We start from the raw sequence: 14,619 nt of genomic DNA on the forward strand, positions 1-14,619 counted from the left end.
ACACACACACACACACACACACACACACACACACACACACACACACACACACTTAATTAATTGTATAGTATCGGTTGTTTCTAAACTTAAATAATTTAAAGGATTGTTGTAAATGATGTTAATGTTACAACATCCCATATTCAACTTTATTTAAGTTGGTTTAATTTTCAACTTAATTAACTTTCAATTTAATCAATAATTTTCATATTCAACAACTCCACCTAAAGCAAGAACCTTAACCCGTAAGCAACTGACTAGTTTCCCGACTGCATGGATCATCAGCTGGGCACCGTTCTTCCTCGAGGTTTCGATCCTTTCAGCCCAGGACCTCTCCAAATGGCGGATCCACAACCTCGATCATGGATCCACATCAATTGATGGTAAATCAGTGGATCCACAACCTCAGTTGCGTCCAGGCAGTCAGTCAACCCATCAATGCAACATCACTTATTCCAACTTTACTTGCAATAGGATTTAATGTGTTATCATATATTTATAACTTTCCTTACACACTCGATAATATGAAAATATCATTAAATCATTCACATCTTACCCTTAAACACATCAATCGACCAAACCGCATGACCACACCACCTACCTTTCTATCAAACTCTATTTCGAATGTTCAAACTGTCATATATATGTCATATAAACCCTGGTGTTGGGCTAGCGGCTAGGGTGCCGGCTTAGGATCCTAGGATCCTGGGTTCGAATCCCGGTCGATCGCTGAATTAACGCCAGGGGGGTTGACTCAGCCTGTCATCCTTCCGAGGTCGGCAAATTGAGTACCAGTTCACTGGTAATTCCCTGTGTGTCGTTAAAGGCGGCAAAAAGGGTTGGCGTCAGGAAGGGCATCCGACTGTAAAACATTGCTTCAAAAAGGGGACTTGATAAATTCCAGGGATATTTGTAAATGGTGAAGTGAATGTGTTCGATAAATTCCAGGGATATTTGTAAATGGTGAAGTGAATGTGTTCGATAAATTCCAGGAATATTTGTAAATGGTGAAGTGAATGTGTTCGATAAATTCCAGGGATATTTGTAAATGGTGAGGTGAATTTGTTCGATAAATTCCAGGAATATTTGTAATAAGTCTTTCCCTCGTGGTCCCCATGTGCTGTCTTTGTCTTTCCCTCGCGGTCCCCATGTGCTGTCTTTGTCTTTCCCTCGTGGTCCCCCTGTACTGTCTTTCCCTCGCGGTCCCCATGTGCTGTCTTTGTCTTTCCTTCGTGGTCCCCCTGTACTGTCTTTCCCTCGCGGTTGTCAGCTCTTTCACGAGCCTCGATTCAGTATAGGAAAAAAAAAAAAAGGGGGGACAAAAAACAACAACAACCACGGTTCCCGAAAAAGGCCAACCCCTGCTTTGCGGGGGAAAATGGCCTCTAAAGGTGGTTAAACTGTCATATATATAACGGTGTTTGGCATGCTGCCGTATCCTAGCACATACACACACACACACACACACACACACACACACACACACACACACACACACACACACACATGCTGTGCAGTGGTCGGGCTAAAATTTGGGCTGGACGAAGAACAGGGGTGATTAAATAATGAACATGAACTGTATTTGTGATTATACTGTCACCCCTCCCCTGCCCAATACATGAAAACAAGCTTTGTCTGTGAACATGACATTTTCAGGTAATCTTTGTCATCCTCCATGCGACTAAGCTTATCCAAGGCAAAAGCCTTGCATTTGGGTCTGTCATTTGGTTTGTGTTCCTGCAGAATCTGCACCTTATAGGCATAAAGCTTCAGTCTTGCAAAAGCAAAATCCTGTGTACAATGGTTTTTGATAGTCCCAGTTCTATGGATGCGCGTCGGATTGATTTTCTGTGACTTTGTTGAAATGATTCAGTCACTCATTCAACGTCTGCTGCACTTGAGTACTAGTTCTTGTGCACTTGTGCTTGGGCGACCGGTCGTGCTGCACAGTCGACTTTTCTGTTTTTGACAACTTCCAGTCTCCTTAAACCTCTTGTACCACTCTCTGTTACTTGTCCGCAATGGCGGATTCCTTCCACACCTTGTACGGAAATTACACTGAACTTGCATGTCAGATCTCATCTCGATGAACCATTCGACGCACTGAGCTTTCTCCTATGTAGTCGCCGTTTTCCTTTACATTAAACCACCAGACCTGAAAATAAATAAAACTTTGAGTTTCTGTATAATATTGTTGCGGATCTCCCGAAGCCCGTTCCCGTTACAAAGGGGGGATTAAACCCCTTTTTCCCCCTGGGTCTTCGGGTCCGCGAGGCCGAATCGCCACTTCCGGGCAAACGTGAAAAAGGGTATCGGGACAAATTCGCACGTACCTTTAACCCACGCTGCCACGAAAGCGGGAATCGAGCCTCGCACAAGCCATGCTTAATCGAGTATGCCCGAGCGGTATGCGTATCACGTGACTCGTGCTGTTACTTTTATTGGAACCCGATTCGAGCGGTTTTATTCATACCATGCGAAGCCAATGGATGGAAGGGACAGGACGGTCAAATCAGAGGAAGAACACAATTTATTTACAATGTACAATGATTCAGAATGAAGGAGGAAAGGGGGACACGGAGCAGAGCTTAACCAGTTTAACTTAATACCCAGACACAGGGCCCACTCACTCACACGGGGAAATGGAGGAGAAGAAGTTCGCGCGCCAAGCGCGCTTCACCGTCGGTCGCCCCGGGGCAGCTCGCCCGGCGTGGCTCTCCGTTGTTCACGGCACGTATCCAGGCGAAGGCAGGCAGGAGGAAATCGCGCGTCTGTGGCCCGGCGCGGGTCATCCTCTCGAGCTCTCGATTAATACAGCGCAGAGCACAGGGCACGGGGGAAAGTTCGTGTACAATAGGCAATTCAATTCTTCATTCTGCAGCTCCACTCGCGTTCTCGTCTGCCTTCTGCGTTCTGCGTTCTGACTCACGCGCGTTCTGCTGCTGTTCTGCTTAATGGCCTTGGGGCAGGACCTTATATGGCACCTCCCCGATCTTACCCAATGTTCCAAGCCCCGCCTCCTGCCGCAGTGGTAAGCCACTCCCCTCGAGCCCTGATTGGTGGCTCGTTGCTTACCGGCCACTCCCCCTGCAGCTCGTCCCTTCAGCCTTGCCAGACTTGCTGAAGGCCTACCACGTGGCATTTCAGCGCCAAACCGAAAGCACCAAAGCAAAGCGCCAAAAGAACACCTAAGCTCACTGGCCTACTCAACGCAAAACTAAACACAGGAAAGGACTACGCTTACATTTACTAAGAAATAACTGAACTATCGCGAGGCTTCATGTTGTGGTGCGTCTATCTACGAGGGGGAATTAACCTTTATTCCAAAACCACAACAATATAAAAGAAAGGGTATTATTATATCATTTGAAAATGCTTTATAAAAGTTGCTGTAAACCGTGTGGAGGGCTTTTAGCTACTGTAACATGAGTGAATCAATTTAAACTGGAATATGTACTGTGAATATGTACTGTGGAATATGTACACAGTACAAAAAAATATGTACTGTGCATCTTCTATGTCTCCAAATTTGAAAAAAAACCAGCTTGGCTCTTTTGTTTTTGCCCCGGAGTGTGTGTGCGTGTGTGTATGTATGTATGTATATATATATATATATACGTATATATATATATATATACGTATATATATATATATATACGTATATATATATATATACGTATATATATATATATACGTATATATATATATATACGTATATATATATATATACGTATATATATATATATATATATATATATATATATATCAGTCACGATGCGACCTTCATATCATCAGTGGAGAACCGCCAGCAAGGTGTCCCATACAGCTGCTGCTGCACCTTGCTGGGAGCGATACGTACCGTCTGCCACGCGGTGACGTTATCTCTGGTATCCACTCATCATATGGAGTCGACCTGGTTGCGGTTGGGAGTTACTAATAACAAGGCGGACGTGCATGGCGATGACGTCATGTTGTCCGCTCATTAGGTTGGAGAACCAGATTACAGATACCATTATTAGTAACTCCCAACCGCAACCAGGTCGACTCCATATGATGAGTGGATACCAGAGATAACGTCACCGCGTGGCAGGCGGTGCGTATCGCTCCCAGCAAGGTGCAGCAGCAGCTGTATGGGACACCTTGCTGGCGGTTCTCCACTGATGATATGAAGGTCGCATAGTGACTGATATAAAAACCGAAAGGGTCACAGAGTTACAAGTGTATGGAAAGCCTCACTGCGTTGCCCTGATGAAGCCCCAACAAGGGCGAAACCAGGTCGGTAACTGTGAGTTTTGCATGCACTTGTGACAGTATCTGTATTTATAATCCGTAATGACGCACTGCTAGATGGTTCCTCTGGAACTTTGCAGGCAAGGCGGACGTGCATGGCGATGACGTCATGTTGTCCGCTCATTAGGTTGGAGAACCAGATTACAGATACTATATATATACTAGCGGGGTCACCCGTGGGAATCCCACGGGCATGGATGTGTGTGACATTTCGACATATTGAGTTATATGCTGCACATTCATTTTTACAAAATGGTTACTGGCAAGTCATCAGATCCAGAAATGGTGTGAATTTAGTTATTTCACATAATATGTGACCCCTCACTCCTCTCCACCTGACACTCTCCTGTCTCCACCTGACACTCTCCTGTCTCCACCTGACACTCTCCTCTCTCCACCTAGCACTCCTCTCCTCTCCAAACCCTCACATCCCTCTCCTTTCCAATCCCTCACCTCTCCAATCCCTCACACTCCTCTCCTCTCCAATCCTTCACACGCCTCTCCAATCGCGCCTCACACTCCTCTCCAATCGCGCCTCACACTCCTCTCCAATCGCGCCTCACACTCCTCTCCAATCGTGCCTCACACTCCTCTCCAATCGTGCCTCACACTCCCCTCCAATCACTCCTCTCCAATCGTTCCTCACACTCCTCTCCAATCACGCCTCACACTCCTCTCCAATCGTGCCTCACACTCCGCTCCAATCGCGCCTCACACTCCTCTCCAATCGCGCCTCACTCGCCTCTCCAATCGGCTTTCCCCGTCTCGTTTCTCTCCTTTTTCTCCCGTCTCGTTCTTTTTCTTGCTCCAAATCGGCCCGTCGGAATCGGAAATCGGCCCGTCTCGCCCGTCGGCCCGTCGGAATCGGAAATCGGCCCGTCTTGCTTTTGTGCTTGTGCGTAAATAAATTGTGTTCATGACACCATTTCTGGTGTTGGGCTAGCGGCTAGGGTGCCGGCTTAGGATCCTGGGTTCGAATCTCGGTCGATCGCCGAATTAATGCCAGGGGGGTTGACTCAGCCTGTCATCCTTCCGAGGTCGGCTAATTGAGTACCAGACTACCAGTTCACTGGTAATTCCCTGTTTGTCGTTGAAGGCGGCAAAAAGGGTTGGCGTCAGGAAGGGCATCCGGCCGTAAAACATTGCTTCAAAAAGGGGACAAAAAAACAACAACTACCACGGTCCCCGAAAAGGCCAACCCCCGCTTTGCGGGGAAAAATGGCCTCTAAACGGTGGTTTTTACACCATTTCTGGATCTGATGACTTGCCAGTACCCATTTTGTAAAAATGAATGTGCAGCATCTAACTCAATATGTCGAAATGTCACACACATCCATGCCCGTGGGATTCCCACGGGTGACCCCGCAAGTTTGCATTGACGTTCGTCGATGGACTCGTTCGCCCGTCTCATTCGTTTTCTTGCTGCATCCTGTTCAAGTCTGCGTTCTTCATCGATCGTCTCATTCATTTTGGAAATAGAAGTTTCCACGCAGCGCATGAATTGTCACGATCCTCAAGAGGAATTTGTCTCGTAATCATCAAATGATAAATGGCAAGTAAATTATATTGTGGAAAATTAAAGATTTCAAATAAACCTATTTAAAGTGTATTCGCACATAACTAATTTTAAAAAACGAAGAAATATCTCTCGGTAATTTCCTGAAACATATTTTACTTCCGGCTAATAATGTTGAATTAAATAAAAACGAAGAAATATATGTCGGCATCATTGTTGACGTTTTTGTGACGACTGTCATCAAACGAAAAAGTAATATATCTTAACGGAAAAGCAAAAGCGAATTTTTAATATATATCGACACGTTGCCGTCGGTGTCATGTTGGGCGGTGTATGAAACACCATGACGCGATTTTTAAAAATATATCTCTGCATTTTCCCGCGTGTGTGGAATGTTCTCAATTATTGCTGACACCGAGTCCAAAACCATCGATAAAAATGAAATCATATGGTGAGTTAGATTGGAGATAAAGGCGTGAGAGAGACTCAATGGCCTTGAAGTTGAAGTTACAGGCGTTTGAGAATTCATTTCGTTCTATAAACGGCAACTTTCATTGGATTTCCTTCTCGTTTTTTTTCAACCGAGTCTAAAACTATGTTAGCGACTGTGAAAAATGAAATGATATATCGAATTTAAAATAGATATCGACACATTGCCGTCGGTGTCATGTTGGGCGGTGTATGATACACCATGACGCGATTTTAAAAAATATATCTCTGCATTTTCCCGCGTGTGTGGAATGTTTGTGGAAAATTAAAGATTTCAAATAAACCTATTTAAAGTGTATGCGCACATAACTAATAAAAAAAACGAAGAAATATCTCTCGGTAATTTCCTGAAACATATTTTACTTCCGGCTAATATGTTGAATGAAATAAAAACGAAGAAATATATGTCGGCATCATTGTTGACGTTTTTGTGACGACTATCATCAAACGAAATAGTAATATATCATAACGGAAAAGCAAAAGCGAATTTTTAATATATATCGACACATTGCCGGCGGTGTCATGTTGGGCGGTGTATGATACACCATGACGCGATTTTAAAAAATATATCTCTGCATTTTCCCGCGTGTGTGGATTGTTCTCAATTATTGCTGACACCGAGTCTAAAAGTAAAACCATCGATAAAAATGAAATCATATGGTGAGTTAGATTGGAGATAAAGGCGTGAGAGAGACTCAATGGCCTTGAAGTTACAGGCCTTTGAGAATTCATTTCGTTCTATAAACGGCAACTTTCATCGGATTTTCTTCCCGTTTTTTTTCAACCGAGTCTAAAACTATGTTAGCGACTGTGAAAAATGAAATGATTTATCGAATTTGATTTGAAATAAAACTGGGGGAGAGCAAGACACCACGGGCCTACAAAACAGGACTCAAAGCTATGCGAGTTAATAAAATGGTGGATATTTGTTTATAGCCACTCCCAGAATGGGTGGAGCTATGGGTGGAGCTACTCTGCAAACCGAGTAAGCCACACCCCGGACAGACACCCAACAGATAGACAGACAGACAGACAGAATCATCTACGGCTATTATAATATAGATATATATATACGAAACTTCACCAAGTTGTAGAGGTCATCACAGTTGAGAAGCCTATAGATTTTGAGGTCAAAGGTCATCTGGAGGTCAAATTTCTAAAATCATCATTTGTCATCTGAAAAATCGTCACTTTTCATCCTGTTAACCCAAGCTTTGATCAAGATTGTAAATTTTAATCTTCATGAAATGGACAATTTGCTGTATCAATGGAAAACTTTGGGGGGGGGGGGGGGGCGGATTTTGCAAGTATCGTGCTACGCATGACGTCCTCTTATTTGTTTGTCTGCCTGTCTGTCTGTCTGAACAAGATATCTCAAAAAGTTGTGGATGGATTCGGACGAAATTTGGCAGAGAGGTAGCGTATGTGACAAGGACGAAACGATTCAATTTTGGTGAAGATACGGATTCAGATCCGGCTTGTATAATTTTTTAAGTGATTCTTCACCATTGCGTGTAGGGCAAAAAACGACATATAGCAGAATATCTCAAAAAGTTAGGACGGATTTGGACGACACTTGGTGGATAGGTTGGGTGTGTGACCAGACCGAATCGATTCGATTTTGGTGAAGATCTGAATATGGATTCGGATATGAGAATTATTTAATTCTTAAGTGATTCTTCACCATTGAGAGGTCGGGCGAAAAGTGATATATAACATGATATTTAAAGAAGTTATCGACGAATTATGACTCAACTTGGTGGACGAGTTGGGATAGGCGACAAGAACAAGCCGATTCGATTTTGGTTCAGGTCCAGATGCAGATCCGGCCTATCAGTGGGATACAAAACATAAACTGTTCAGCCTGGCGGTGGTATGCTCTCTACCGAGTGCTGGGCTAGTTATGTCTGATTTTATTTATCTTTTCTGTATTTCTGCTTCAATATCCACTTCCTGCCCCTCCCTTCCCCACCCGGTAATGTCTGGCAGTACTATCACCTCTTCCGCCTCTGTCTGCGGTTTCTCCAACACCTGACAAGGGTCTTTCACCTGGTTCATCTTTGGTGGAGCTGGATTCACCACATAGAGGGCCAATTCGTATGGCTCCCCAGCAGCAACAATTAGAACACCAACGGAGTGAAAATCATCATCAGCAATCAAAACACTGGGTACATCTTGAAGACATGGTGACTTCGCTTATCTCCACAGCACAGCAGCTGAAAGCTTTGCTTGAAGTGGCCAAGCAAGCAAGTGTTGGCAACACAGCGATGGCTGGGTTGTCCAGCTGCACGGAGCGGTCTTCAGAGGAGGTAAGCCTTGAAAACGCTATTTGTGACTAAATGAAAGAATACTTTCATTACCCCCGCTACCAAAGGTGGATGGAGGTTATGTTTTCACCCCCCTTTTTTTTTTTTGTGTGTACAGAGTCGAGGCTCGTGAAAGAGCTAACATTTATCAAAGAAACAAATCAAACAAACAAGCAAACAAAGTATATAAAAAGGGGAGCGGTCGACAAGATGGGGAGAGAAGGGGAGGAAGCACACAAACACAACATTTGAGAGCACGACATCGGGAGATGTTTTTGGAGGGAGAGGGCCTGGGGGGAGGCAGGATAGGTATAAAACGCAAGGACACCAAGGACTTCCAGGAAAGAAGTCAAAAGTCACCTCAAAAAAGTGGATTTGGGGTGAAATTAGCGGGCGTAGAAAAGATCAAGGTTTTGGATTGGGGAAGATAAGAGATGGTGGTGAACAGCCGTTTTAAAGACCTGGAGGGAGGAGTGGGATTGAAGAGAGTGAGGGAGTTTGTTCCAGAGGCGGAAGAAAAGAGGAATGAAGGAGTGAAGGTGAGCAGAGAGTCTTGATTTTGGCAGTTTAACCATAAGATGGTTGCAGGCAGATCTTGTGCGACCTGCAGGAATATTTGGGGGACAGAGCCCAGAGAGAGCTGGGGGAGCAAGGCCGGAGAGGAGTCGGTAGAAGACGGAAAGACCACCAACCTGCCTGCGGTGATTAAGTGAAAGGCCCTCGGAGATAGCGTCATCGTGGGAGATTCCAATGATTCTGAACGCTTTGGTTTCAACAGCGTGAAGACGGCTAGGTGTGAGGCAGGAGCACCAGCCCAGAGGGGAGAGCAGTATGTACTCCATTGAGCTGCGGATGAAAGCCTTGTATGTGGTGAGGAGCTCAGGTGTGCCAAGGAAGGACTTCGCACGACGGAGGATGCCCAGTCGGCGACTGGCTTTGGAGGCCACCTTGGAAATGTGGTTTTCCCAGGAAAGATCATGGCAGATGGTGAGACCCAAAAGCTTGAGTGACAGAACTTCTTGGAGAGGATTATTCAGAAAGTAGATGGGAGGGTTGTCCAGTCGGTCTTTTCCGAGAGACATCGTAAGAGTGTGAGATTTGTCAGGATTGAAAGACATGTTCCACTTGTTTGCCCAGTCTGTGATATTGTCCAGGTCTGCAGAGAGTGAGGAGGCTGCAGACTGCCGATCTGAGGGATGAGGAATGGAGCGGCAGAGAGTGGAGTCATCAGCAAAGAGATAGAGAGGATTTTCAAGACCCCTGTCTATTTGTTTGTCCGTGTGTCTGTCCGTTTGTGAAAAAAATATCTCAAAACGTTGTGGACAGATTTGGACGAAATTTGGCAGAGATATAGCGTATGTGACACGGACGAAATGATTAGATTTTGGTGAAGATATGGATTCGGATCCGGCTACTATAATTTTTTAAGTGATTCTTCACCATTGGGAGATGGGGCCAAAAACGATTCATAGCAGGATATCTCAAAAAATTGTGGACGGATTTGGACGAAACTTGGTGGACCGATTGGGTGTCTGACAACGACGATTCGATTCGATTTTGGTGAATATCTGAATATTGATTCGGATATGAGAATTATTTAATTTTTCAAGTGATTCTTCACCATTGGGAGATCGGGCCAAAAACGATACATAGCAGGATATCTCAAAAAGTAATGTATGGATTTGGACGAAACTTGTTGGACAGGTTGTCTATGTGTGACAAGGAAGAATGGATTCAATTTTGGTGAAGATCCGGATCCGGATCCAGCTAGTAGAATGTTTTACGTGATTCTTCACAATGGAGTGATATGGCCAGCCAGGCAGAGGTATGCTCTCTACTGAGTGCCGTTCTAGTTTCAACATGCAATGAAAACTGTAAAAAGGTGTAACCAAGTCATTATTTCATGCTGCCAACCATAACTGCTACACAGTGTTGCTGTAAAACACTTCAGGTAATTTTTCTTTCATTTTGCCTACCTTTCTCTGAAACTATTATACTTAAATGCCAATTTATCACTATTTGCTTTTGGACTTTTAAAATTGGCAATCTTATTGCACAACACATTTTTCATTCCAATTTTTGTGCCATTCCAGGTCTAGGATAACCCTTTTGATAATTATTTGTACATGCCAAGCTTTATATATATATATATATATATATATATATATATATATATATATATATATATATATATATACATATATATATATATATATATATATATATATATATATATATATATATATATATATATTGTTACGGATCGCGGATTAGGATGTTATTTACCGAGCGGTGGTGTATTACCGCGACCTAACAGTTATTCCCCGACTAGACCCCGATTCCACCCAGACGTTGACCAAATCGCGCTATGCTAAATCAATGATGGAAAGGACACAACGACTGGGATAGATGAAACGACGCAAGGGGTACAGTTCTCAAGACCTCCGGAGGAGGATATAATTACAGTGGGGGAGAAAAGGGGTAGATTACAAGGTAGTGAGGTAAAGGCACAGAAGAGATAGGCACTTAAATACAATCTTATTTTATCCCGGACAGACCACAGACAAACGGGACAAGGCTGACTTACACAGGGATTGATGGCAGGAAGGGACAGGTAGTCGATAGCACAAGGTGCACCTTGGCTCGGGGACAGGATCAAGCACGGTCCAAGAGATGCAGGGAGGCCTCACAGCGCTCGGAGGTGGCGTCTTTCTTTCTCCAAGCTCAGCGCGCATCTGACGTCACCTCCCTCTTCCTGCGCATGCTCAGCGGGGAGTGACACGCCCTCGGCTGGTTGGCTCCGCCCCAGATGGGACCGGTCCGCCGCTCCCATTGGGTGCGGGGGTTACCGGGCTCCGCCCTTGACGAGGAGCTGACAGGGAGCCCCTATTTGGTAACCCCGTCGAGCACATGTTTGATGGCGGCTCGCTGGGAAGGCCTCATGCCCTCCCAACACCCCCTACCAACCAAGCCGGAGTGAGGACGCGCACTCCCTGTGCACGCCGCCGCCGTTGCTGTTGTTGTTGTTGTTGTTGTTGTTGTTGCTGAACCGTGAGGAAGAGCTGCGGGGAGGTATTGGGAGGTCCTAAACTTCCTAACGGTGCCATACAATCACATTCTGGTGCAACGAAGGGTCAGAATTAATGGAAACGAGTCCTTAACTGACATAGACTAAGAATAACTAGCAAGATGTCCTATAGTTGTCTTACATGAGATGCGGTGAACCTGGGCACGACATTTAATGGGGGAAATAGGGGGAGGTCGGGTCTACAGAGTGTTGTTTACAGAAAATGGGACTAGGGAATGGGGGATTGGGGATAGTTGGGAAGTATTGAGGAAATAGGGGAATATTTACAAGCGGATATGGATGGATGCAAATCCCATATCCGCAACAATATATATATATATATATATATATATATATATATATATATATATATATATATATATATATATATATATATATATATATATATATAGTACTAGCTTGTGCACATTTGTTTTTAGCTCATCGATGACGGAGACAAGATGAGCAATTAAAGCCATAACGATGTCCATCAGTCAGAAAGTTAGGCAATGGGGTCCATTTACAATTTATCATATTTTCCCTAATTTCCCGAGGCAGCTCAACGGAACATTTTGAAACTCGGCATGATACTTCATGGCATCAATGCGCAAGAACTCATGGTGCCCTTTTAAAATTCATATCCAGGTGGTGAGATAATGTGTTTGTATGTCCATCACATATCGTGAGATTCTGTCATCTCACGAGACTGTGAATTAAATAAAAAACGATGTGTTGTCTTTATTTAACTTAACCTCTTCATTTAATTAACCTCTTCATTTAATTTGATCTTTATCATAATTTTATTGAACCTGTTATGGCCTCTTGCTTTGAGCTAGTAGGTATTCATAGAATACTTACCCTTCACAGTCTTGAGAAGAACTTGTTGCGAGCCAACTCTTCTGTTTTTTTTTTTTTGTTTGTTTGTTTTTATTATCTCTGAGCATTAAGCTTTGTTTAATTCACCATGTAAGTTCTGAGGGGCGGGCGTCACCCAAGTAATGTACACTATATCAAATGGTCATGTAACATGTGATAAAGTTTCGATTTCCTCCGTTTAACAGTTTTCAATGTACGCTCTTAACAAATTGCAGACACGTACGTAGGTATGTAAGTATATACGCGCCTGATTGCTTAACCCTGCTTTTCACTTCGCGAGCACGGCATATAAATCACTCATAGTGCGATACTTTGCAAAACAGAGCAAAGTAGAATGGCATTTGGTAGAGCGCATACTTTGGCCAGGCTGACCAGTTTAAGTTTTGTATCCCACTGTTAGGCTGGATCTGATACAAAAGCTGATCAGCTTGATCTTGTCGCCTAACTAACTCAAACCCACCTAGTTTTGTCATAACTCGTCCACAACCTTTTGAGATATCATGATATATAGTTTTTGGCCCGATCTCTCAATTTTAGAAATCAAGCCTATGTTGACCTTTTGACCTGAAAAATAATTGGTGTTTGAATTAAGTGAGCTGATGTGAAAATCCTGTTCAAATTTCAAGTCAGTCAGATGAGAATTGACAATAAAATTTTTTGGGTTTTGTTGACCTTTTGGCCAATGTTGATCTCAAAAATTGGTGGTGGAATTCAGTGACCTGATATGCAAATCCTCTTCAAGTGAGCTTTATTCAATGCATAACCCCATTACTAACAGTCGCTAGTAATGTTTCATTCCCGCCTTAACCCGAACGAGGCCGCGTGTTTTGGACCTTCTCAAACTCGGGGGTGGGGAGGGGGGGGGCGGCGGATCCCCCCCATAATCTCAGCCATATAGCGACAAAATAAAAACAAATTTGGCACACATGTAGATTATGTCAAGGTGAATATGTCTGTGAAGTTTAATCATACACTCAAGACACACGCGTACACACTCAAAAGACAATATTGAGTGCCAAATTTAGTTGTAAGAAACAAATGCTACATGTTCCAAATGGGGAGATACACACCACATTTTAAGTTAAGAGGGAATTTTTGATGACCTTGACCTAATGTAACCTGGACTTGATCGTCATGAAAACACCGGGGCATGTCGAGGAGCATTACATAATGATATTGAGAAAGTGCGATTGTGATAAACTGAAAGATATTGAATGCAGCACATAATTAACTTTGGAAAGATGTCTGCTGTGTAAAATGAATCGGAAAACTTCAGGTCCATGGTGTATAGCTGAAAAAGTGCACACTGTGCAGCAACCGTGGTCTGAGTTTTATAAAAATGGTATCAAAACGTGTGCAAGACTTGAAAACAAAAAGTCATGAAAGCTCAGCACGATAAAATGAAATTCTGTGTGTTTGGGTCTTGATTAGGGTTCAATAAATTTGGAGAACATTGGAGGTGGACATGTATATTTATACATGGGTGGTGTATAGACTAAGAGTCACTGGTCTGAACACCTACTGGAAGTAGAGTTTATTATAACCATGATGATCATTATGATTATGGCAAAATTATCATAACCATTATCATGGTTATAAATGAGTTCCGATCACAAAAATATTGAATCAATTTTCGAATATCAGCTTTTAATAAGCCAATACGATAGTCTTGTCAGAAGCCAATCACAGTGCACCAAGCCTCACACAGCCAGTCAGCTTAACAGGGAAATATTTACCAACCGATTGCTCTGAAACCTGATACATCTGTTCTTCTTGATGGTCTGCAGGATTGCTCATTCTTAGATTTTTTTACTTTATTATTTTTCGAATACGGATCACTGGGGCTCCCTATATACATATATATAGGGAGCCCCAGTGATGGGAGATGGGAGGGGGGAGGGGAGGGGAGTTCCCCAAAATCAGCAGAGGCCTGAACTACAATCTCAAGAGATGACTGTCAGCCCACTCTGGGGGCAATTTTAACCCAAAAGTGCAATAATAATATAATGTAAGGCATAACAAGTACAACATCCATTCCATTCGAACATTTTCAACTTATAGTGGGGGGGCCAATGTTT

General features: G+C 43.5%; 1 protein-coding gene across 2 annotated transcripts in view; it reads left to right on the forward strand.

Annotated features, from left to right (window-relative positions):
- LOC137428758 (deformed epidermal autoregulatory factor 1 homolog) overlaps positions 1-14,619 on the forward strand; it is a 242,802-nt gene that overhangs the window by 167,334 nt on the left and 60,849 nt on the right. For both annotated transcript variants that reach the window (XM_068118657.2, XM_068118662.2), the window contains exon 9: positions 8,282-8,601. In XM_068118657.2, coding sequence (XP_067974758.1) covers positions 8,282-8,601 — 320 coding nt within the window. The remainder of the gene's footprint in view (positions 1-8,281; positions 8,602-14,619) is intronic.

Source organism: Myxine glutinosa, chromosome 1 (genome assembly GCF_964187855.1).
Source record: "Myxine glutinosa chromosome 1, kmMyxGlut1.1, whole genome shotgun sequence".
Classification (NCBI taxonomy): Eukaryota; Metazoa; Chordata; class Myxini; order Myxiniformes; family Myxinidae; genus Myxine; species Myxine glutinosa.